Raw genomic sequence first — 21,162 nt, 5'->3', positions numbered from 1 at the left:
GGTGTATAGTGTCTGTGCATTTTGCATCCCTGCTCAATTTGAGGAACTTTGAGGGCCCTGAGACAGACAAACTGACCTAACTTCACGGCAGGATTTTGGGAAGTAGGCAGAGCTCCGCCTGGTCCACCTGGGTGAGGGAATCGTCCCTGTGGAGTTCAAACCTGGGCAAATACCAAATGCTCCAAAGAAATCGTCAGTTTACCCAAACCCACTCATCGCTGGTGATGATAACCCCTCTCAGCCCTTCAGCTCTGTCCTGCCCGAGCTGAGGGCGTCTCCCCCAGGTAATTAATTGGGATGGGAAATATCACACCCAGCTCGGCTGGTGGGCTGCCACGCTGCGTTTGCTGCCAGTCTGAGGGAGGCACGGCCACTTTCGGCACCCCCTCTGCTCCCAGAGCTTGCCTATTTTTAGTGCTTCTTCCTGCTCGTTTATTTATATGAGCCAGCTTTACAGCTGCAGGGCTCTGGGGAGACACCTGCGAGCTTCAGGCTGGAGAAGTGACCAAAGCCCTCCCGGCTCAGCACTCCCCGTGGTTCCCCTCGCACCCAGCCACATCCCTCTGTGTCCCCACACCCCGCGATGGGCACCCGCTGCTGCCAGAGAGGAGCAGCCCCCCGGCTGCTTCCAGGCTTGAGCTGTCTCTGGGAATGTGTGGCACAGGGCCCAGCATCCTCCCTGATCTGCCTTATCCCCCAAACTCCGTCATCGTGAAGCCGGAGCCGCAGAATTTGCTGACTTCCCTCTTTCAGAAGTGCTTTATTGATCCGGCTGGCTTATTAAGGGCAGGAATTCATCCCCCGCCTGCTCGTCCCTGGGCGCAGCACGAGTGTTATTTGTGGTATCCCCTCCAACAAACACCTATTTTTAGCAGAGCATTCCTGGCAGGGCTGCGGGCACCTTGCTTTCTGCACGGCGAGCGCCCGGCTGGCTGGCAGCCCGGGCAGGGGACGGCTCCGTGGGGACCTGCCCTGGTGGCACTGCCATCCCTGCAGGCACAGCACCCCCCTGCTAATCACACTCCCAGGGGTTTCCGCTCCAGATTTCACTTTTTGACCTGCCTGCCTCCCAGGAAAAACTCCACTTTATTGACCCAATGATTTCAAACAGCTGCGGATGCCCGAGCTGCACCGGCAATATTTTAACCTCTGTGTTTTCTCCTGGAGCTCAGGATCAGCATTATAAAGTACCCCTTAAAATAGAAGCACGCCCAGCCAGTTATTCTAAATCTTTATTGCATCTGATCACACAGCAGCGACTCCTGTACAGGACCACCTTGGAGCCGCTGTGCTGGGCCAGATGTCCCGGCACTCACAGGGCACAGCAGCACCGGCTGCCCCCGGGGACACATCCTGAGGGCTACCGCAGCTCCTGAGCCCTGTTCTGGGGTCTGGGGTCCTCCTCTGAACCCCCTGTGCCTTGGTTGCCATTCGCTTTGTGCCCTGTGTGGCTGAGGTCTGGGAGCAGCCCCTCCTGGGAGCCCCCTGCTCCCTCCCGTGGGTGGGTGAGGGCACAGCGAAGCCGTGTTTAAGCTGACCCCATCCTGGAGATTTGGGGCTTTTGCCTTGCAGGAGCAAGGAACGAGTTTGGGGAGCAGAAATCAGGATGGGCAAGAAGTCAGCCACCTCTGGGAGCTGCCTCAGCGGTGCGGAGAGCTTCTGAAACAGCAAATTCAGCCAGGGTCCTCCTTGGCTGCGATGGGATTTTTCCCTTGTTTTGTGGGTTAGTCATAGGTTTGTTTATTTTTTTAAGAGTTTTTTTTTATTATTATTATTCATCTGTTGCAATCACAGCAGACGCATAATTTCACAGCCCTACATGGAAATCCAAGACCAAGAAACTATTTTTAGAGCACAAAATGCCTCCCCTAAATGTATTAACTTCGGAAGAGTAAATATTAAACACGCTCCTGTCACATTTGAGGCGTTTATGCTGGAGTACAGCACCAGCGGTTTTAATGGTTAGGGAAAATTATGTTATGCCACTAGCACTTAATCAAACACAATAAAAAGCGATCCTGCTGCAATTCTTTCAGGATAAGTTGAGGGGAAATTAATTCACTTTCCCATCCATTGCCGCTGATTTACTGACACCGGGGCATGTTTGCCCCATTAGTATTTACTGCGGCACTTGCAATCTTTAGGCAAAACATATAGGGGGTGGCCTCACATTTATTTTGTGGTTACACCGAGGTGGTTCTTGGCTTGCTCCCTGCTGGTCGCAGCACCCAGCCCTGGGGGGGGTGAGGGTGCTGCAGCAGCCCTGGGATGCAGCAGGGGAAGGCGCCGCGCTGCGGGGCGCACACATGGGGGTGTTCATGGTGTAAGCAGGGTTTGGGGTGACATCCCCTTAACCCTGTAAGGCTGGGCAGCAGAAGGATGGAGCCCCTGCCCCGCTGGGTGCCTGGGTTTGGTGGTGGTGCCCCCAGGCTGGGGGTTTGCCCAAGGGAGGTGAGGGAAGGAATGAACGCAGGTGGCCAACGCCTGCGATGGTTTTATGTCCCTTAAAACTCCGTGAGTCATGTTCATGCAGGAGATTCTGATGGAAAATAAATAAATAAATAAATAAAATTGAAAACTGTGGAGTCATAAGCTCCACCATATGTGCCAGGGGGTTTTGGTGGGGGCCCAAGGCTTGGTGTAAACCCTCCTTGGCATCTTGCAGGTCCACAGCACGGCTCAGCTGGCACCCAGCACAGCCGCTCCAGCTCCAAACCCTCCTGGTGATGAAGGGGACATGGACACCGGTCCCCAGGGAGGGAAACGGAGCTGAGTTGTCTTGATACGATACCAGCAATCCACCACTCAGCGCCTGCAGCACCCACCCCGAGGCCCTGAAGGTGCTGTGCCACCACCAGCACCGTCGGGCGGCTCTTGAAGAACGGGGCCGTCGCGCACAGCAGAGCAGCGGGCTGGCCCCCGCCTTGCTTTATGAAATTGAGCTCTTTAATATCTCCTTGTGCAGAGCAGGTGAAAACTTATTAAAGAAGGAGGATCCGGAACAGGAGCAGGGTTCACGCTGGTGCCTCGGGGGTGCGTCGCGGGCGCCGCGGCCGGCCGGCAGCTGGAGCTGGTGACTGGGAGCCTGGGGCAGCACGAGCAAAGCAATCAAACCCTGCCTTGGCAATAAAGAGCTCTCGCAATAAACCCCTCTCTCGCCTTCTCATTTAGGAGCGAAATACGAGGGCTCGGTAGTCAAAAGGCAGATCTCTCTTCCTCCTCCCCACACCCACCAGAAGACCCACCGTAGATTTAACGTTTCAGCGCCGTCCCCATGCACCACAATTACTTCGACTGACCATTTTGGTAATAAACTGACCACAGGGCACCCTGTTAAGCTGGCCTCCTTCCCCTCAGCAGCCTGGGCGCTCAGTTTCACGGACAATAACCTGCAGGACAGGGGCAGCAGCATGGAGCCAGCACCCTCAGCCCCTGCTGGATCTGCCCGGCTTGATCGCGCTCGCTACAGACCACGCCGACACGCAGGCACACATAAAACACTGCTTTATTGACTGCATTTGCCAACACATTGAGGAATGCAAAGGTTTTTTGTTTTCTTTTTGTTTTTTGTTTGCTTTTTTTTTTTTTCTCTTTCATAAGCAATGGGCCATGGTCCCAATGTGTATTAAAGCATACACTGTCTCTAAACAGGATGAAAATAATGGCAGACAGAGCTAGTCCAAGGCAACACAAATAGCATGCATAATACAGTCTCACACAGAACAAGTTTGATAACATTATATTGCTTTAAGGATTAACTAACATGGAAAATGTACAAAAAGGAGAAATAGGTTTTTGCATTAATGAAAAATACATTTTTTCTCTACAAAGGAATTTCTAATACAAGAAAATAAATATTGCAACATAAGCCAAAAATAATTTAAAATTGCTCTTTTCAATATATTTTCAATATTTCTCTTTTATATTAACAAATGGCACATCACGTTCTTTGAAACAAAGAAAACAGAAGGGTTTCTCCTCCTGCGACATTCATATCGTTTCCTGTAACTGATGTGGAGTGGGTCTGGTCTGTGTGGAATGGAGCAAACCGCGGGCATCTCCCTACCGAACAACCAGCGCCCGCCTGCCCTGGGGCGGCGAAAACCATGGAAGAGGTGCAAAAACCCAAGGGCTGTGGGGAAAGTCGGTGCGTGAGACGGGGACTGCCCTCAGCACCGTCCCCGGGGCACTGGGTTTGGGTCGCTGAGGGGCTGCTCTCCGTGGCCGGGCACGTGGTGCCAATGCTTTTAGCATCGCCCTCGGAGCTGCCTCGCCGAGGGGACGGGTGCTCTTACAGTGCAAATGTCGATTCCTGCAGTTTATACATCTTAAAAGACATTTCTCTAACAAAATAAACCATTATATTTTTTTTTTCTTTCTATTCATTTCAAAATACATTTACAGTATCATCAAAAATATCATCCTTGTGCATCGTCTCCCCCAGACGCCCAGCCCTGCGGCCCCCCCGTCCCCCAGCCCCTCACCACGGCCCCTCTCCTGCCCCGGGTTTCTCCTGCCGAGCTCTCCCCGCTCAGCTTTCCCCCCTCCGACCACGCCACCTGCCCTTTTGGGATCATTTTGCGCAAACCGCTTTATTTTGGGGCACTGGGGCGGGTGCGCAGCCCCGGCGGTGCCAGCCTGGTTGTTCTTTAGGGTCTCGCCCTTTTTGCTTTCCTGTACTGAGAAGACAAGTAGTGCGGAAGCCGATGAGTGAAGCTGTGTACAGTGAAAGTTGTGGATTGCTTTTTTTTTTTTTTAACCATAACTGAGTGAAGCACACGGAAGCAAGATTCATTAAAAGGCAGCATATTGATTATTGTTATGACTCTTATACTAGGATACTGTAGCTAAAGCTAGCAAGCCTGATAAGATAAACTAAGTCCTATTTACTGTATTTAACATTATCTGAACATACTGAGCCTTAATTAATGAGCAGATTTTCACTTCCAACCTCAATGGATTACGCTAATTTATAACAAAGGTGGTTCCTGTTCCGCTGATTTATTTTTTTATTTTTTTTATTTTTTTTTTCCTGCTAATAGCTCGTGTGACGCTGTTCCCACGAGGAAGATGCTCTCCCAGGCACGTCCAGTCTCAGTTCCTCGAGTGCTGGGGTTACCCGGGGCTGGGTGCAGGCGCTCGGCACCCGCTGCCGTCCCCCCCCGGCCGGGATTAGCTAGGCTGCACTTGGTTTACTTTGCTGCAATTTTACCGATAATAAGGACTTTGGAAGGCTGATAAAAGATGATCTACTCTAAAACACCAGGACAGTCGATTAGAGGAGTCTCAGAGTTTCAAAAGAAAGCTCACAGTGAAATGAGCAAAAAGCACTGGAAATCAAAACGGCAGGATGCGGTCTCAGGAGCAGCAGCATCCCTTCGAGCAAGCTTGGAACCTAATGCCGCAGCAGTGTGTTATGAGTGTGTCTTTAGTCCTTGGTTGCTAAATAACTTCCAATTTTCCATAGTGACAAGTTTCCGGTTTCTGGCTGTGCTGCTTGACTGTCAGAGTATTCTTTGGCATCCACAAAATTGTTTGACTGATCTGTTTGACAATTGTAAGGTTTCCTGTTTAAAGTGATGGGTTTAACCGGTTGCAGAAGTGTCCCAGGTTTGTGTTTGTTTTTTTTTTTTTTTTAGTCTTTTTTTTTTAACATTTTTTTATTTTTAAAAAACAACAACAACAAAAGTTTCAGTGAATTCCTTTTTTTTTTTTTGTTCCCTGAGCTCACACTGGGGTCACTCCAATAAAACACGTAGCACGACTTAACTGTGACCTTTGAAGCCAAAACCGAAGTAATGGTGCAATTAAGTGCAAACATGGAAATTCGCCTGACTTATAGGTAACATGGGCTTTTAAACAACATTTAAGGCTTATTGGGGACATTTTTATGCATTAAATTATTGTAATATTTATAATGTCAGCTTCTGTGAATCACCCTCCCACAAGGAGTCAACAGCTTGTAACCAGGATTTAAGGAATTAAAAAAAAAAAAAAAAAAAAAAAGAGGGGATGGGGAGGAATAAATTCACCATTTCCATTGTAGCGTTTCGCAGGAAAACCAAACGGTCAAGGCAAACACTCTCGTTCCCTCTCGCTGATGGGAGGTTGAGCCTCGGGGCCGAACACTTTGCTGTGCGCAGGGGGGCTCGGCTGTGCAGCCCCAGCAGGGTGGGACCGCGCCAGCCCTCGGAGCTCAGCGCTGGCAGAAAAACTTCGCCCGACCTCGCGGGGCTGCGACAATCCCGGCCCCCCTCTGGGATTTTTAAAGGATTTTACTTTATTTTTTTTTTCTCCTCCGTCTTTCCCCACACCTCCGTTTCGGCTTGCTAAACCAGAATCAATTAATTAACCTGAGTGAATCACTTCAGTTTTTCCAATGACCTCAGCGTGGCCGAGCAAGCCCCGGGATTTACAGCTGCTCCCGAGGGGCTGGGGAGAGGCGGGCACCTCCCACCAGCCCCCTCCTGGGACAAATCCTGCTCCGCGGCCCCTGGACGGCTTCAGAGCAGAGGGGAAAAACCAATGACCGAGGTTTCTCTAAAAACAGAAACGTAACGTCGCTCTCGCCCACCCCGAGCGCTTTCCTCCACCAAGCTTTTTGTGCTTTTGTCGTGATTTATTTTAGCATCACTTGCTTTCCTCCCTCGTCGGTGCGCGCGCGCAGGGGTATTTCCTTCCCCGCTCAGCTCTGCGCACGCTCTCGGCCCCTGCCCTCGCCCCCTGATCCGGCCCAAGGGGAGATCTCTCTGCCCCTCTGGAATAATGCCCGATGCGCGCTCACCCCTGCAGAGCCCGGGGCCGCCGCAGCCCCCGGTGCCGCCGGACCCCTGCCCGCGCGCTGGCGTCCCCGGGAGCGGGGCGCGCCGGGAAGGGACAACTACTGTCACGGCAATCTACGTCGGTGAAGCTGAAGCTGTATCTCAGGCATAAAGAGAAGAGAAAAGACAACGGTGCCGAATTTCCAACTATATATACAGATTAAAAATCCCCCTTTCGCTGCGATACCAGGCGGAAATCGGACATGGCAGTTGTGACTGACTGGGTCGAGTCGGGCGGCGTTAGGACGCCAGGATGCTCATCCGCACGATCTCCTCGCCGCCCGCCTCCAGCTGGCCCCGCTGCGCCCTGCCGCCCCGCGGCTCCCCGTCCGAGTCGCTCATCTCGGCGTCGGAGAAGTAGCCGTCCGTCTCGGCCTCGAAACGGCGCAGGGGGGGCCCGCCGGCACCGTCGGGCTTGGGGGGCTGCGACCGCCGAGTCCCTCGGCTCTCCTTTGGTAATTTGAACCGCACGACGGTTTTCGGGCTACCTACGGGGTCAGGCACTTGAGCCGCGGGGCTGGGCTCGGGCTGAGCGCAATTCGCCGCCGCCTCCTCCTTGCTGACGCAGCCTCTCGCGCCCGACGGGACCTGCGGGTCATTCGTTTTGGGGACAGACCCCTTCTTCGCCGCCTTTTTTGTCTCGCCCGATCCCCTGCGGTCCGTGGGCAGCTTCGCCGCCCCTTTCTCTGACTTGCCAGGTCTGGAGTCGTGGGCGAAGGGCTTGGCGGCGTCATCCGACAGGTCGCTGGCGTGGTTAGTCCACCTCTCCGAGCCCTCTTGCTGGCTCCTGAAGACAGCACTCAGCCCGCTCTTGGGCAGCTTTTTCTTAGTGTTCGTTCTCGTTTTGCTTTTCACCTTCTTCGCAGCCTCGCTCTGCTTGAACGGGGACCTCAGGGAGTGGTCCATCATGAAGCTGAGCAAGGTCTCCTCGTCCTGCAGGAGCTCCTCGGAGAGGCCGGGGGTGCTGTCCTCGTGGTGGGCGTTGTTCAGGGACCACTCGCTCATGGCCATGTTCTCGGCAGTGATCTGCACCGACTGCGCCAGCCAGCTGTTGAAGAAGGTCCCATCGATGGGGAAGGAAGTTGACAGGCCTGGGAAAACAAAAGTGGAGAACTGGCTGAGAAATCAGCAAGGGCTGCTCTTCCCTTTGACCGTGCGACCGGAGAGGTACAGACCTCAGCCAAAGTCCCTGGCACTGGAGAAACTCAAAATGCCAAGCGTGAAGTGCCACGTGGGGAGCCAGGAGGGGGTTTGCTCCAGCACTAATGGTGAATTCAAGACTCACTGGGGTCACACCACACACAGCCACGTACCCTGGGGGCGCACCACAGACCCTGCGATGCTCGCTGCTGTGCTCCGTGGATCTGAGCAGAGCATCTTTCTGCAGAGGAGAAGCCCTGCCCAGCCCCACCCCAGCATGGTGGGACCGCACGCTGACGTGCAGAGGCAGCAGGACAGACAGACACCAGTGTCCCCTCCTGAGGAGCCAGCAGAGGGTCCTGGGGTGTGGAGGGAAGGCAGCTCTGAGATCCCTCTCCAAACACCTGAAAGGTGTGAGAGCTGAAAGGGAGGAGCAGGCTGGAATGGAAAAAGCTGAAAAACGTCCTGGTCATTTTGTCTGAGAGCAACAACGAGCACTGTGGGCTGGGACGTGCCAAATAAGCAGAGCGAGGAGCAACGCCAAAGGCACGGACCCACGTAAGCACGAGCAGTTTGGTCCCCATGACAGGGACCCAGCACTACAGCTGGCTTCGAGGAGGGAGGAAGAACGTGACTGGATTTTGATGCAAGGTGAGCACCAGCCCGGCAGCAGCACAGGACCAAGCAGCAGCAGGGGGACAGATGGCAGGCGATTGCTGTTTGGTCACAGCTTTGCATCACCTCCCTTCCCTGATTTAGCAGGCTGACAGAAGGGCAGTTTCTCTCAGAGACCCCATAGCCCCCCACCCGTTTTGACAGAATTTGTCCCCAAAATTTCCCCCCTCCTCTGCTGGTGAGGTTGCAGCTGTAGGGAAGAGCCACAGGCGGCAGAAGCACCCTCTGGAGCACGCAGGAGCGGAGCAGGGCAGCAGGGCCAGGCCACATCTCCTCGCCCCGCAAAGAAATTCAAGAAATCCCTGCCTTGCAGCCACCCCCTGAGCTGACCCGGACACATCCAGCGGGGCTGACGGTGCTGGAGGTGCACACGAGCATCATGCAGGGCCCCGCGCCCGAGTCACCATCAGCGCTGGGAAGGCGGCACAGAGACGCACGGGATTCGCCCTGCTCCACAGTGGGTAAGTCTGATTTTATCACCAGCAAGTGCAACCACAGCTTTTCTCCCAATTCTCCCAATCTGGGGGCAACCCCGAGGCTGTTTTACACCCCTGCCCCTTCAGGTGTGTTTTACAGCCCTGCCACAGGCCGGGGCAGGGGCTGGGACTGCTGCGCACCGCGCTCAACGCCGCTCAAGGGCAGCCCTGCGCCCATAAAATCAGACTTACCCAGTTGTCCCAACACAGTTTCGTTGACTGATTTCCTTTTCTCGTTCTTCTCGGGACTATTTTTTCTACCATCTCTTCCTTTCCTTCTCGGGTCACTTTTCTTACCCTTTGTCTTCTTCCCAGTTTGTTCTGGCATTTTTTAGAAAAAAAGGAAAACGCCGTGTGAGACGAGGCACCAGGGACCCTGCGGCGAGCAACCTCCCCGCGGCACACCCCTGCAGGGATGAAGGCTGGGCTGTGTTTTGGCCAAACGCAGGTTAAAAATCTTTACAGGTTAAGAAAATGTGAATCCTGAAGCCTACATTAAAAAAAAAAAAGAGGCTTGGGCTGTGGATGTGCACTTGGCACGGCCAGGGGAGCAGGGCCACTGGAGGCAGAGGGAACTGCACCGAGACACCCTCCCGGACCAAATAACCCCAAACCCTGCTCAGAAACCTTCCAGGAGCCAAGGAATAACCCCAAACCCTGCTCAGAAAGCCTCCAGGAGGCCAGGGACCCTCCAACCCTGAGTGTCACAGAGCACCTGCGTGCGCCCCAGCCTGCCGCGGGAGGGATCGAGCTGCAAGGAGCTGGGTGGCAGCAACGGCACCGGCAGCAATTCGAAGCAGACCTTGATGTGATTTTACCTTTCACACTCGTACCATACAAAAACCAAAGATATAAAATTTAAGCGGTGTATCGAACATAGCTAAACACAGTAGGAAAGCTGAGCACTGCTGCCTATGGAAGGCCAGGAATATAACTCCCAGCTATGCAGACATTCAGCTGAAGATCAATATTTCCGAAATGGCCTCAAATTTCTACTGGATTTATTCCTCTTGGGTAAACAGGACAAATACATACCCTATAAAAGTACAGCTTGTATTGCCAAGCGAAATACTCCGAAGGTTTTTACTTACTCTGCCGGGCCATTCTCCCCCAGCAGTCCAGCTATTAATTTCTGGAGAGGAAAGGATGCTGCCCTCAAAGCAGAATTTGGGCAGCTGGTGGGACTGGCGCTGAGACGCGCAGGCTTTCACAGCCCGGCCAACAGCTTGAGCCTGCACAAGCTGTGCAACTACAGAGCGATGATTTTACGAATTTGATGCTGGTCCTGATGGAGAAAGAGCCGGGGAGGGCACCTGCACTGCACCTGCCTGCGCTGGATGCTCGGGGATTTGCAGCCCAGGAGCCCCGCAGGAGCAGAGGGCTCACCAGCAGAAGGAAAAGCAAAAGCCAAGCTGGTGTTTGCTCCTTCCCTGCCAAGTAACGGGAGAAACGCAGGCACATTTTTCACTTTGCTTGCAAAATAAAAATATAACTTTGTTTAGACAGCACAATGGGGCTAAAGAGAAGCACGACCATTACTTTCTGAGGAGGAACCTGTCAAAATCGCAGCCATGTTTCAAAGCCAGTGTTTACTTTCCACTTCATGCAAGAAAAACACGGGAGAGGGCGGTGGGTTCATTTTACATGAGCAGTTCTCACTGATTTGACTAAAAATCTCCTGCTGAAACCCTCATTTATCAGTGGGGAAAAATAAACCCCTCAGGTTTGGAGCTTTATGTGGGAGCCATTCCAGAAACAGCTGTGCCAAAACCACCTCTAGAGTAACCCCAACAGATTTTGGTCAGTCACTACCACTAATAGCAGCTGAAAACTGGCCTCATCCGGGCAAACTAACGCAGACTTCCCCCTTTCTCCAAGAAATTACAGGTGTGCACGGCAAGCCAGTGAGGAGCAGCACAGAGGGATTGCTGCAGGGACCATTCCCCATTGAATTCAAACCATTGAGAGGTTTGTGATGATGCAGAGCAGGGCAGTGAGGTATCCAGAGGTTTGGTCCTGCGGGCTGCTCAGTACCTTTAGCTCCGAGTATCAACACCTGGAATAAGGCTTACGAAATGTGGGGATGCTGAGAGCACCCTGAGGGATGAGGGTCTGCAGTGCTGGGTGCTGCCCGGTGCCAGGAGGGTGGGATGTGCCACCCCACAGTGGGGCCAACACAAAATAATCACCAAAATGCTCTTTTATCCATGGAAGGAGCAACCCCTGGGGGCCAAGGGACCAAGCTCCTGCACTTCCCGCACCAGGGATGCTTCAGGGGCTGCCCTGGAGGCCTGGGCTTAACCAAAAAGCCCGTCCTGGGACAGCTCAGCCGGTTCAGAGCGTACAGCTAGTGGGCTAACGCGGACCTTTTGGGGTTACAAGAAAATACCATTCACAAAAAAACGCACAAAACAAAGCCTGCACACCAACCTGCCGCACGAACCACCCCGTAACCACAGCTCTGTCTCTGAAAAGTCACCTCCAGGCAGGACAAACTCCACGTAAGCAGCACAGACATCCCCGTGTGCCAGGGGATGGTTTCAGGACACAGCATGTGGGGTCTCCAGCTAGTGACAAAAGCCAGGAATGCAATTTTCCGTATTCCCAGGCTGTGCCCGTGATGCAGGTTCAGTGTGGGAGCTGGTGGGTGAGCTGGGACCCAGCGGCCCCGGGGGATTTCGGCTCCTTGCAGTGTGCTTCAGGCCCCTGCGCCGCCCAGCTCCGGCCACGGAGAGGGATCTGCACAGGATCCAAGCCCCACACGTCTCAACACGCACACGTCTCGGCCTCCAGAACTTTAGTCAAAGGAAACTTTTGTAAAGGAAAGCTCAGCCCAGACAGTTCCTGAAGAAACCCCAAACATGTGATGGCTTCAAATGCAACTCCAAAGCCACAAACACAACAAGCGTCGGCAGAGCCTGCCAAAGCGCCAGATGCTGCTTCTGGAAAAACTGTTCTGCAGCCACGGTGCTTGGGTCCTGCCCTGCCACTGAAAAAAAAGGAGGAGGGACGAGGAGCTGCGGGCTCGGGCACTGCTCGTTAAAGCAAAAAGAAAAAAAAAAGGACAGAAGGAAAGTGACTTTATTTCAGTTCCTTAATAAAGAGGTGCCAGAGGCTGTGCATGAAGTCTGTGTGATGTACCCTGCTGACCAGAGCGTGGAGCAGGGAGAAAGAACTACAGGCCACAGGGGTTTGAGGAGGTAAAAACCATCCCGTCAGCAGCTTAACTTCAAAAAGGAGGGGGCAGAACAAAGCTCTGCCCGGCAGCACCCCCACGACACTGCCCTGGCTGTTTTAGCATCAGCACCTAGACACAGGGTTTCTCTGAGGGCTGCCCCCGGAGAGGGGGATTGGGACGGGGGTGAGGTGTGGGCATCAGAGGGCAGTGACGGTGCCGGTGAGAACAAGCTCTTGCAGGCGGTACTGACCTGGGTAAAGGTCTTTCTCGATGAGCTTCATCTGGAGATGGAAGATCTGCTCCTGGAGTTTACAAATGGTGTGTTTCATTTTCTCCCGTCTCGTCACCATGTAGCAGAGATTTCGAACCTACACAAACACAAGAAGCAGCGTTTGTTTAGGCAGGGCTCGAAGGAAGTGCTCCAAAACTGTGTGCTTCTGCTCCCGGGGTCTCCATCCTCTCATCTCGGCCTCACCGGGGCTGCACCAGCTCCTACCGGGGCTCCCCATTACGGCAGGGCCTTGGGAGAGGGCAGAAAGCAAAGCAGCCGTGGCAGCAAATCTCTCAGATTTGAGATCAAATCTCTCAGACAGAGCCCTGCCAGTGTTTGGGGGGCAGGAGGAGGTCCGGGGGCACCAGCCCCCAAGCTGCACCCATCTGTGGGGTGGGCACTGCGAGTCCCCCGTGCAGGGGGTGCTCAGCAGGACCCCTGCCCCTCTGCTGCAGGGGTTATCGCTCTCCTACCTTCTTCTGACCCCAAACAACTCGCCAGTTCATCGTTAACCTCTCCCTTCGCAGGCCTTTGCTGAACGCCAGCACACGAAGCCTGTGAAGGCCTGCGATCCTCCGCAGGACTCGGAGTACCTCAGGGGCAGGGGTGCTGCGGAGGAGCGCCGCCACGCAGGGCTTTTAGGGGACATGGGTGGTTTGGGGGCTTCGGGATGAAGATGCTGCTGGAAGCTCTGGGCTTCCTGGCCCATGGAAGAGCAAAGCAGCAGGTACTCTGGGTTGCCCGTCCTCAAAGCTGGCTTCTCCACAAGCTCAAGGCCCTTGGGGTGAGCTGTGGCCTCTGTGTGCCATCCCAGCACCCGGGGACGACTCAGGAGCACCCACACGTAGGGAGAGAAAAGCTCTTTTGTCATTTTGTTTTGTTTTGCTTTGTTTTTTCCCCAATCCCCTAGCTGTAAATACCGAGAAGCGAGCTACATGCTGTATATTTTACTACGTTCTCTTTTTCTTGTTGTTGTTCTGGGTGGAAGAAAACACCCAACCGAAATTTCTTTATGAGGAAAACAACTGCCTCTGGCAACCGGCGGATCAAAGCGTTCGGCGGTATCGCTTCCCTGCGATTTTATATTCCTGGAAGAAAACATCACTTGTGCTCTGCTTGGAGACTGCTGGTATTTACACACACTTCGACAGCTAAACACCACCCCGCGCTGCTTCCCCAAGCCAAGCTGAGATGCTGGTAGGAAAGCCTGGAAACCATATAGCTGTTTGGTACAGCTCATTTGAACAACCAGCTACTGGGATAAAAAAAAAAAAAAAAGCTTTAAAAAAAATACAGAAGAATCAATGAGGGCCAAAGAGAAAAGTTGGAGGGACTGCGTTGGGATTCCCAGCGAACCGGGAGTTCCTATAGATTTAATTTGTGGGGTTTGGGGTTAAGGGGTGGGTTAGGGATGGCAGAGGGCAGTGCAATCGCCCTGCATTCCTCCAAAGTGCTGCCCGTGCAGATGCTGCTCTCTGAGCCCTGCTCGGTGCCAGTGAGGCAGGGCAGCTGTGATGGGCTGCAAGGCAGAGATGTGGGGTGTGTGGGTGGGAATGGGACAGAAAGGGGTCTGTCCCCTTTTGGAGCACCTGGCCAGCCTGTATGGATCCCCCCTTGGAAGAAAAGCAAGCGAACGGATCTGCCAGGGAGGTGCTGGGCAGAGGCTGGGTGCTGATGGGGAATAACCCTGCGAAGCCTGAAGGCAGCTCTGGAAAACTCTGGGACAGACGGGCAGAGAGATGGCAGTGATGTGTTCAGGGATGAAGGTCGATACTGCTGCAGAGGAGAGACTGATAGCTTGAAATCCGGCTGCTTTTAAACAGAAGGCTCTCAGGTGAGGTAAAAATGGGCAGAGAGAAAGGAGACGAGATGGTGCCAGGATGGGATGAGCCAGAGCTGAGCTGGGGCGTGCTGTGAGCATCCCCCAAAGCCTACCAGTGGGTTAAATTGTGTCACAAACCCCCTGCAGCTTGGAGAGGGCTCAGGAAAAGCAGGGGGAGCATCTCTGCCCCATTCGCTTCTCAAAGAGCAGTAAGTACCCTGCAGACCCTTGTCTATGCAGCATCCTGAGCCCCCCAGCAGCCCCCTTGTCCCTGCAGCACCCAGTCCTGCCCTGCAGCCTCCCGTCCCCCGGCTCAGGGCAGGCAGCACCACCTCCCTGCACAGCAGCAGTTTCCCTGCTTTCCTCCTCCCCTGCCCGCTCCCAACAACCTCCGGAGCCCTTCAGTAGCTTCTGCTCCCTTTTTTTTGTCAGCTGGGTAGCAAGGATTCACCCCACCAGCAGTAGCAGAAGGGGGAACAGGGCAGCGCTTGGCTTTTAAGCAGAGGAGGAAAGAGAACTCAGCCCCAGTGCCCCAGCCCTGCCCCCTAACAAAAGCAGCACCACGCGCCCCCATCCCCTCCCGGGCTCCTTTCTGCTGTCTCACTGCTCGCTGTGCTTCTTCCCCTTGCTGCTTCTCGCCTCCTTCTCGCTCCTCCTCTTCTCCAGGCCGCCTCTGCCCCATCCCTGCTCCCTCCCCGTGCGCAGCCATGTCGGCAGGACCTCCCTCCAGCAGCGAGGGGACGCGATGCCACCAGCAGCGCTCAGCCCCGTGGCTCCGGCACCCGGCCACTGCTGCTGCTGCTTCTAGTGCTGCTGCTGCTGCTGCTGCTGCTCCCCCTGCGAGCCCTGCTGCTCCCTCCCCTGCGGCAGGATGCTGCAGCCCCAGCTCTGCTCTGCCGCCGCCGGCGTCTCCCCGCGGAGCTGCCCCACTTTTGGCCGCGCAGGGCAGGGTTTGCCCGGTCCTGCTGGCCCCGCTGTTTGCTCCTACCGTGCTCCTGTCTTTGTGGAGATGTGCTGTGCTCCCGTGCCTGGCTGCTGGGAAGCATCTGAGGGTGGTTTTGTGCTCTGAGGGCAGTGACTCCTTGCTGAGGCTACAAAGAGCACGGTGAGCCCCTGCTCAGTGCATCCTCCCCGTCCTCCCGGCCCCTCCAATTGATGCTCCTCTCCCTGCACAGGCACCGGGCGAGCTCAGACCCCACAGACAATTGCTCCTTTTGATCTGGCAGCTGACTGCCACAGGCTGATTTCACCGGTGGCAGGGTTTCAGCAGCGCTGATCCCACACAGCAGTGGACTGGCTGCTCCATGCTTGGGCCGTTTCATCCCGTTTCAAAGGGCTAGCCCGGGGACAAGAAGCGGGGAGAGGAGCAGAGCTCCAGATGAAGGGAAGCAATCGTTAAGGCAAGACTGAAGCAGCAGGGAACGGGGCTCGGCCTGTCTATAGGCACCAGGGCACATCAGAGCAGCCCTGATGGGGCGTACGGGCACGGCGTTAGGGGGAAAGCTGTACTCACCCTCTCCAGGTCTTGCCTGAGGTGCGTGAAGAGCTTCAAGCGTCGGTAGAGAACGTCCTGCTCCTGCTGAGCCAAGTTGTCCACCTCATCCGTTTTTGGTGTCAGCAGCGGTTTGTTGGAGTTGGCTTTCCTCTTCAGCTTCCAGTACTGATAGACGAAATCCACCAGCGATTCGCTCAGGTCGAGGTTCTCCGCCACCTCCGAAGGCTTCACCAGCTCGTAGAAGTCCTCCTCCAGCTGCTGGAGCTTCTGCTTCCGCAGCGTCACCTTCTCCAAGTCCAGCTGGGCCTGGTCGGGCTCTGTCCGTGCCTCCTCGGGCAGTTTGGTGGCCCCGGCGCTGTGCTCCAGGCAGAAGGACTTGAACTTCACTTCGTCGTTGTCCGCTAAAATAGTCCGCATGTCGAGGTTGTGGTCGAAGGCGCAGGTGACGTGGAACGCGGTGACGCAGGCGGGCATGGAGCACTGCGGGGACAGGGACAGGGCTGAGGGACAGGCAGGGTGCCCCAAAACATTTACTGCTCGTGGCAGACTGGAGGTACCACCCAGAGCATGCACACCCGTGAAGCTGGACACCAAAAAGCCAAGCAGAAGAAGCCCAGGGCTCAGCAGACATCACCGGGCCCCTTCCCACCCTACCTGCAGCACCGTTCTGGGCCCGGTTATCTTCCCCCCAAACCAACAGGAGCTTCCAGCAGTTCTTCCACCAACACACGTCAGCAGCCCCAGGCAGCACGTGGGCCAGCGGGCGGCTCAAAGCCTTCCAGATGATTTATCCTGAGAGATCCCCGCCTGTACTTCACCCGATCCTTTAACCTGCTCCACTCCTTTACCGCACCCGAAGCCAAAATGCCATTTTTAATGAGCACACGGGTGTCAAGGTGTGCTAGTGAATGTGCTTTGTCAGAAGCAGGCGATGCTCCCGGAGCACGGTGCCTTTTTCTTCTGGAAATTACACAGATCCTAATTAGCCCCGTTAAAAAGAAAAAAAAAAGGGAAAAAAAAAGGAGGGAGTTCACCATATACAGCACAGATACACTTTGTATGGTCACAAAATTAACTTTTAGAATGGCTGGACTGTTGTCAAACCTGTATCAGATGACATTTTTGACAATTTCCCTGACTTACCTGATGCTCCAGTTACCCCGACCCCACAGACAGCAGAACCCAGCCCGGTCTCCTACAGACAAAAACCGCCTACAGCCAGCGGTGCCCGTACCCACCTCAGCACGTTCCCCTCCGTTCATTAACTGCTTTTTAATGGCTCAGTGTCAGGTAATTATTTCAGCCATAACCCATACGAAATCAGTCTGTTCCAGCTCCCAACGCGCAGTTAAACTGCCATAAAGAGACATTTTAAGGGGCCGATTGCTGCAGGCACCACATTTTGGTGATTGCTCTCGCAGGGCAGCAGGGCACAGCCCTGGCCTGGCCGACCACGCCGAGGCTCCACCACACTTCAGTTCTCCAAAATAAAAGAAAAAACAAATGCTGGTGGTAGCTGGGGAAAAGTTCGACTGCTTTTTGTTTGGTCCCGGCAGCCCCAAATCCGTTCTGCTGCGCCGTCACCGAGCGCCTGAACTTTTGACACGGCCGCTTTGCGAGATTTTCCCTCAACTTTGTTTACGAAGCCGCCGCTGCTGCTTATGAAAGCAGGAGCCTCGCGCTTGCTGCCAGGGCCAAGAAAAGCATTGGCAAGCGGTGTCCGAGTCCTCCGCTTCCACGGCCTGCTCCAAAGCCTCCGAAAGCAGCGGGGAGAGCGGGGCCAGCCCCCGAGCGGCACCAGCACAGCCCCGGGTGCTGGGCACCAAATCCTCTGGGTTGATGGAGCCAGGGATGGGGCTCAGCATCCCCGGGACTGTCCTGCAAGCACCGCCTGCTCCAGCAGTGTCCAGCCACACACACATCCCCACCCGCAGGCACAAAATGCAGGTGGTTTATTAACCCCTCTCCCTATTTAAACATGCCCCGTTCGCTCCTAACTCCAGCCTGGAGCTGCTTGTGAAGGCAGCCGAGGGCTTTCCGAGGAGCCCATATACCACGTGCTGGCTTTTAGCTAGGGGTGCTCTAAATCATCGGGGAGATCCCTTCGTGCTGCTGTGTGCGTAAACACCTCCGAGGAAGGGGACAGCACCTCAAAGCTGCGGGGAGCCGAGCTGGGGACAGCCACGGGCCCTGCCCGAGCCACGGCAGCAGCAGCGAGGATCAGAGCACCTCAGGAATAAAAGCAAAGCAAGTGCCACCCGGCCTGCATTCCTCCTCCGACAGATGGCAAGCAGCAGTTGTCAGAAACCGTGCCCGAAATGCAAATGGAAAATACCGAGGCAGCTCGGCTGATGGCAACGGGGGGAGGCACCTGGGCAGAGGCAGCCACCCCAGGGCCTCGCAGGAGCCCACAGGAGAACCGAGGGCCCCATCCAGCTCCGGTGGGCACAGCACAGACCCGGTGTCTGCAGGGGGCAGGCAGGGCTCTGCCACGCACCACAAAATGGTTCAAAAACGGGCGCACGAACCGCTGCAGGCCCCGAATCTGCTCCGCCATTGATGGTGCCACCTCGTCTCGCGGTGCCTTCCGCTCGAGGCCTTCAAAACGCGCTGCTCCTCAGCCAGGCAGAGGCAAATCCATGCCCAAAGCCAGTCCTGAGATGGCGAAACCTGCACCAGGGATTGATGTGGGCTGCTAATGAGTCCTAAAGCACTCTTAGCGGGGAGAAGTGGCGGGATGGTTTTATTTGCCAGTGAAATTCGCACGCTGCTGACCGTGAAGCCCAGCAGCTGTTTTAGCAGCTCACAGCAGTGCTGTGCAGCAGTCCGGGGGCTGAAGTGGAAGGAAGTGGCTACTCCAACAGAACGGCAAGGGAAATTTAGGAAGGAAAAACTAATTACCCATGCTGAACCCCGGCCAAGCCATCAGACATGACACTTCTGCACCCGCACAAGAACTACCAGATGACTTTTAGTGACCGCAGCTGGTCTGGATCCCGGCGGTGCCTTTCAGCTGAGATACGCAGCTCCAGCATCGCAAACGCCCTGGGAGGAAGCTCCTGTAGCAGGAGCCTGTTGCTTTTCCCAGCGAGGAGGGCGCCGGGTCCTCCTCACCACGGGCACGTCGGGACTTGGGCTGCGCAGGAGCCGGCTCCTGGCACTCTCTGTTTCAGTTCAGCAATGCAAACAAGAAAATTCCTGCTGGATACTGAACGCTCTTTGGCACCTCCCGATGTCTGACCACAAGAACCACCATGAAGTCATTATTTCCCCTCGGAGGAGAAGGGAGAAGTGCACGTTCGGGGCTGTACCGCTGCTGCCCAGCACAAGGGAGCTCTGCCTTGATCACGGCGGCGCCGGGTTCACAAAGACACAGGGGAAGCAGTGATGTGCAAGCAGCAATGTCAGGGGCTTGGGGAGGTGCAGGGAGCCCTTCATGGGTTTGCTTTGGTGGTCAAATCCAGATGGAGACAGATACCCTGATGCACAAAACCTTGGTGCCTGTGCAGAAACGCTTCTTATTTGTCTCTGCCCAAGTGACAGCTCCTCTGAAGCTCTGCTTGGTCCGTCAGCCAAGCCCAGCTCTGCCCGGCCACTGGGAAAAACCCGTCCTGGGAGCAGCGGCCGACCTTCCCCTGCCTGCGGGCACCTGGAGCATCAGCTCCTGCTGCCAAGAGCTAAGTGCTCTACCAGAAAACAACCCTCTCCTTTCAGAGCTGTGTCACGAACCTAAAACGCTGACAAAGGTGGTTAGATTACACCTGTATAAACAGGCACTAATCAGAACTATGCTCCATAAACATAAGCTCTCAAAACAGAGCTCTCTGCCTCCGATGGGGATGGAGCCTGTTTATTTATCTACGGGTGAGCTTGCTGATGTACTCCTTAAATCCTCAAACAAAGGCACTGCCTGCTTTTTTTTTTTTTCCTTCCCCTTCTCCCTTGAAGCAAAACCATCCTGAGAGCACTGGTGTGACAGTGGGGACATCCTCATGAAGGCTTATAAACTGCTAGCTGCTGGCACGCCGGACAATAAAGCTCCTGTTCCAATTCAGGTGACCTTTAATGCAAATCCATTCAGTCCCAGGCACTGTGCTGCTAACGTGTGATGCTGCTGCTGCGAGGATGAAGCCTTGGAGAAGCTGAATTCTCCTTGATGCTGCCAAGCCTGTTTGCCTCCTCTCCTTGCCCTTCCGTTCTTTGAAAGCAGTTGCTGCTATGACACAGTATCTCCATCTGGCAGGGTGAATAAGCAGATCCACCCAGAACCATCAAAAAAGAAGTGAGTCAACGCTGGGGATTTAAAGAAGTATTGCGAGGCTTCATTTCGAGCTAGGGGGATTGCTTTTAAAGAGCTCCCTTTAAAGCGTGAAACCTGAGGCAGGCACATCAACAGCAGAGCCTGCAGCCCTGCTCCCGTCACCCTCCTGCCACCAGCCAGCTGTTCTGGTCCCAAATTCGCTGCCCCAAGCCCCCACCCCTGCAGCGCAGCTCCCAGCGCTGTGCAGGAGCTGCTTAGCTGGGATTGGTACCCGTCCAAAACTTTCTCCCAATTTTTCAAAGCTTAATGGCTATTCCATGCCCCCTCTGCATGCCAAGACTGCTTCCACGTCGGGGCTGCCAACGAAAGCAGAGGCACCGGCACCGCACAGCTGCAGATCCCTTTCTGGTCCCCAGGGACTGCCCGGGGCAGGGCGCAGCAGGGAATTTGCTGAGTGACCCAGCAAAGCTCCCCACGTGTTCCCTCACCACCGTTTTGACCCGGAGCTTCTGCTCCTGCTCCTTTTCATAGCCCCAAAAGCTCTTCCCTGCTTTGTCGCAGGCGCCTTGCTTGTAGTCTCACATGCGAAAGCCTCGCCCCCTCGCCAGCAGGCTGCTGCCGGGGGAAGAGCAGGAAATCAGATGTCTGCGGTGGTTTGCTTAGGTGTGGCCAAACAGGAGAACATGTGGGAATGTAATATGCACTAAACGCTCTATTTTGCAAGCTGGTAGGCTTGGGGGGGCCGCCTGAACCTGGGGCTTCCTGATGGCCCCCTCACATCCAACCCCACCGGCTTGGGAAATGCTGGGGCTTTAAAATCTCCTGAGTGTTGCAGGTTCCTGGCAGCTATGCCAAGCCCTTCCACTGCAAGTTCCTGACTTCAAACCAAGGTCGCCTGTAGTCCCGGTAATTAGTGTCACTACAGCAACATCGCTGTGTTATGCAAAGAAAGTTCATCTGGATTCCTGGCGCTCAGTGTGTGAAATGACTGCAAACACCACCTGACGTCTGACCGGGGCTCAC

At 54.9% G+C, this 21,162-nt stretch overlaps 1 protein-coding gene across 2 annotated transcripts in view; it reads right to left on the bottom strand.

The window, feature by feature from the left end:
• Positions 1-3,487: 3,487 nt before the first annotated feature.
• Positions 3,488-21,162, bottom strand: part of JADE2 (jade family PHD finger 2) — a 59,868-nt gene continuing 42,193 nt past the window's right edge. The window contains exons 9-12 of one of the 2 annotated variants that reach the window (XM_084535711.1): positions 15,897-16,358; positions 12,541-12,658; positions 9,305-9,433; positions 3,488-7,912 (exon numbers count right to left, since the gene is read on the bottom strand). In XM_084535711.1, the coding sequence (XP_084391837.1) occupies positions 7,062-7,912; positions 9,305-9,433; positions 12,541-12,658; positions 15,897-16,358 (1,560 nt within the window). In that variant the 3' untranslated portion in view covers positions 3,488-7,061. The remainder of the gene's footprint in view (positions 7,913-9,304; positions 9,434-12,540; positions 12,659-15,896; positions 16,359-21,162) is intronic. The other variant, XM_084535712.1, reaches the window with a different exon arrangement.

The sequence above is a fragment of the Aythya ferina genome (genome assembly GCF_964211825.1).
Source record: "Aythya ferina genome assembly, chromosome: 14".
In the NCBI taxonomy this organism is placed as follows: domain Eukaryota; kingdom Metazoa; phylum Chordata; class Aves; order Anseriformes; family Anatidae; genus Aythya; species Aythya ferina.
Note: the sequence above shows the minus strand (reverse complement) of the source record. Positions and strands in the feature narration are given on the sequence as shown.